Source organism: Dermacentor albipictus, chromosome 1 (assembly GCF_038994185.2).
Source record: "Dermacentor albipictus isolate Rhodes 1998 colony chromosome 1, USDA_Dalb.pri_finalv2, whole genome shotgun sequence".
Lineage (NCBI taxonomy): Eukaryota > Metazoa > Arthropoda > Arachnida > Ixodida > Ixodidae > Dermacentor > Dermacentor albipictus.
Window position 1 is genome coordinate 137,921,882 of NC_091821.1, and position 4,272 is coordinate 137,926,153.

General features: G+C 47.6%; 1 protein-coding gene across 1 annotated transcript; it reads left to right on the forward strand.

The window, feature by feature from the left end:
• Positions 1–831: 831 nt before the first annotated feature.
• Positions 832–3,808, forward strand: LOC135911777 (cuticle protein 64-like). The gene is made up of 3 exons (XM_065444112.1): positions 832–988; positions 2,650–3,099; positions 3,700–3,808. Exons 1-2 carry the CDS (start codon positions 977–979, stop codon positions 3,055–3,057), a joined length of 420 nt encoding a protein of 139 aa, XP_065300184.1. The 5' UTR covers positions 832–976; the 3' UTR covers positions 3,058–3,099; positions 3,700–3,808.
• Positions 3,809–4,272: the final 464 nt, after the last annotated feature.

Here is a 4,272-nt window from a genome sequence, read left to right on the forward strand (position 1 = left end):
CTTTTAATTTTAATAATTTTAATAAGGCTGCATAATAATTTATTAATTTAATAAGGCTGCATTTAATTTTAATAAGGCTGCATAAGTACATTCTGTAGATTTCACTAAAAAAAAGTGGGAGTGGGTTAGGGCGAGTGCCTACCTTTGGGTCCATCATTTTAAATATCACGCGGTATACGTCACAACTTTCTTGTAGAGAGGTAGGGCAAGCTTAATCTCATCGACAGATGACACCATCGGCAGTTTGCTGCCGTAGCTGGAAAATACAAAAGAAAAAGTACTTCTCCCCGAACATTCACCAGCTGGAGCTTCAAATCATATGGTGAGACTACGACTCCGATTTTGGTTCGAAATGGCCGACAACGCCATCAACGGGGATTGTTTCGGCACTGCGTGGCTGCCAAAATGAAAATCGGCTTTCTTACTTGACATCACTGCTGTCTACACGATGAACGTATACCCTCAATTAGCGCAACTACCGATTTGGAAAGTTTCGACTTGCACATGTAACTCAGCGCCGCCGCGACCGCCGCGATCGCAGCTAGAGGCGTTCCCGTCGGAGAACAACTGCGGCCACACATGCGCGAGAATTTTGGCGGCCACTTGTTCTGTGTATTTTTTGTGTCTTTTTTCGCAGTGGACGAAGTGGGTTTCGCGTGGTGCGGAATGTGAGGCTGTGGAATATTTGCTGCTTCTTATCTCTTGTATATATCTGATTTCCGGTGAAAGGGTTGGCGGGAGAGGGGGGGGAGGGGAGGTTCTGTCGTCGGAGGGCAACTAAAGAGAGTGGGAGCAGAGGCGTGGACACCCGTTCCCCTCCGGCTGGACCTTTTCTTGCTTTACTTTTTCAACCCTTTCCGCGAGCTCTGTTGGCCGGCACAATTTTGCCCTTGGTGTCGCCTGGGTATATAAGTTGCCCCCGCCGCAAAGGTAGCCATCAGAGTTTCGCCAGAACCTCCTGAGGAATACCAGCACCATGAACACCCTCGTGAGTTGGATTCGTTTCTCCTGAGGTGTTGGTGGAGGCAACACCGCAGTGCATCTGCTGCGTTTCTAACCTTTCCTCCAACGGCATTCATGCATCGCACCGGCCACCAAGGCGGACACAAGCGTGACGCTGCTCCTAAACAAGTTCCTTGCCTTGATGGCTGGCATCTGGACTTTGTCATGCTTATCTCGTAATTCCTAATGACCTCAGATGTGACATTTAAACCGCGACGCTCAATTCTTTGACCATTGCCCTCATCTAATTCATGCCTGCATGGGCACTGGTGATACTGTGCTTAGCACGGGGCGTGTATGTTTACATACTTGGAGGTTCCCTGGGAAATTGCTATTGTGTAACGTTTACCACCACTTTGTCCATTGTAAGCTTCACAAGTCGTTGACAGTGTGTGGGGCCACCAAATATTGCATCAGTAGTTGGTGGCTCCGCCGCATTGCTTCCAAACGGATTTACACCTTGCCTATCTTCACCGCAAATATGGCCACCACTAAGCAGGGCGCTTCTAGCCAACAAATAACCTGTAGCTCTTTTGTAGCTATCCTTCTTTTTCCCGCGTTGTTCACTAAGCAGATACAATTGTTACCAGCTTAGCAAGCACTACAAACACCGCAGCTCCTTTCCTGCAGACACAAGCGAGCGCTAATGTTTGCGGTGCCGCTGAACGAAAAGCGTGCTCACTACTGAGACGACGAACCGCGATCGCCCCTTCATATCGCAACCCATTGATCGCACATCGACTCGTGTAACGGAAAAGGAGAAGGGAGCCAAATAGGTGTTGACTCAGATCGTATCTGAAGCGAGTAGGCGTTTTACAGCCCCGCTTCCTGCATTTAAGAGTCCACACCATGCGAGATTTGCATCGTAAGGGACGTGACCGGAGAGCTAAAATGCGTGGGGGTTGGCAGACTTTTCGTGGCTGTTGCGCGCGCGACTGTTTTTAGTTTCCGTTTCGCTGTGTAGTGGACATTAGCGAGATGCCGTTACATACACGAATGCGCATTTTTAAATGCTACTTTTATAACACTATAACGACCACTCAGGTCAGAGTGAGCGAATAACCCCGAGAATAAACATGGAGGTGCCGCGTGCGAAGTAAATCATTGTTCAATGGTGGCGGCCTCAATCTGTGAATCGAGTCTTGCGTCCAAAAAAGTGTGCTGAGTGTACGGTAGAACCTTGGTAGGATATCTGCTCAGCAAGACGCGTTGATGGAAGCACAGATTGTGGTCAGTAGCGAAAGGCGCATGGTTGAGGTAAATACGGGTTGCTTCTTTCGTGAACTTCATCCCTTTGTGGCGCCTCGTGATCGCATAATACAGATGTCATGTTATCCATTTTTAGAGTAAATAGACCATGCGTTCAAGTAGGATCCCGACAGCTGTATCAGAGGTACAGGTGTGCCTTTTCTCGAGTATAAAGTAATCATAAAACATGGCGATTCTTGTTTTTGGTATTAAGCTCACAAATTATATCCTATTGATTTACGCTAAATCAACTAGCATCAATGGCGCAGCCATTAGGCATGCCTAAAGATTACTACCAATAGAAAGACGTTTTTGTGCACAACCGTCCGTTCGTGTTAAACAGAAATCACCCAGAATTCAGGTGTGCACTCACGATGGTTTTCGTTCTGGCGCGCGCAGATCGTTTTCGCCGCCCTCATCGCCGCCGCCAGCGCTGGCTTTGCCGGATACGGCTATGGCGGCTATGGCGGATACGGCCACGGCTACGGCCACGGCCACCACGCTGTCGCCGTTCCCGTCAAGACCGTCTCCTACGTGAAGAAGCCCGTCGTCAGCGTCGGCTACGTCACCAAGCCCGTCGTGACCTACGTCAAGCAGCCTGTTGCCACCGTCTCCCACACCGTCCAGCCCGTCGTGTCTGTCAGCCACGCCATCGTCTCCGCCGGCGGATATGGAGGATACGGCGGATACGGTGCTGGCTACGGCGGTCTTGCCGGCGCCGGCTATGGCGGCTACGGCCATGGTGGATATGGCGGTCTCGGCTACGGCCACGGCGCTTACCTCAAGGGAGGCTACGGATACCACTAAATTCTGGCGTAAACTACGACAGCTACCTTGCTTGTACCTGCGGTGAGTGCCGTTTCTTGGACCATTTGCACTGTTGAGTTCATTTCATCATTCACACGCTCCAAATAGCCTTGAATCACAAAGTTACAAACAGAGAATAGAAAATTGGGCGTGGGGAGAGAATGGAGTAAAAGAGGAATAGACTAGAGACTGCCTAGAATAAAATATATAATTTGCTGTACGACAGTAAAAGAGAGAGAAGAAATATGGAAAGATAAGAAAAAGGGGAATATCAATCACGCACGCACACTCACAAAGCAAGCTAGAAAACCGAAAACTTTCCCACAGGCCAGTTGACAGGTAAGTACACCACCAGAACAGAGTGAAGCATTTTACCCATCAAATAAGAAGTCACTAGACATGCAACAGCTCGATTTAAAAACGTATTTCCTCGAGTACTCGAGACTACTCATTCTTGCTTAGCACCATGGCAATTTGCCTAGTTAACTTCACCAACGGCAATTTGGTGAAGTTAACTAGGCAAAAGTTGTGGACTGCTACTGAGTACTGTACACAATTAAGAAGATAAGGCTCTCTGTGCCCTCGCACTGGACCTGTGACATTGATTTGGGGGAACAAAAATGACTCTTTTTATTGTTTCAGGTGCGAGCACATCGGTGGCGAAATTCACGAAAAAGTCCACGCTTGCAGCATCCCGCTACTTGTGTATTTATTGTGAACAAATAAAAACCTGCCATGATTCACGCATCTATTCCCTGTTGTGTGTTTCTATGCCAGTTGTCCTTTCTGTTCCGAAGTCTTCACAAGCAGTCTGATGTGTGTCGGGATGCTGTGTTTTGTTGGAATAAACCAGCGCCCTTTGCAAGAAAGTTTTGTAGAATTCAAAAAATGTCCATAGATGCCTCTATTGTAAGATAAGAGCTGTGAGAAAAAAATAAAAATTCTAGCGAGCAGCAAGGACTTCGCATAATGCCAAAATGAAGCCAAGATATTCTTGTTCTTTTTAATCCTAAAGCTACTAAAGCAAAAACGCACTAGATCCATGAAATGATTAGCGTGTAACTTCACCGAAGTACGCATTTCGTATTGAATTGGATTCTGGGGTTTTACGTTCCAAAACAACAATTTCATTAGGAGACACGCCGTAGTGGGGGACTCCAGAATAATTTTGACCACTAGGGTATCTTTAACCTTCCCCCAATGCACGGAACACGG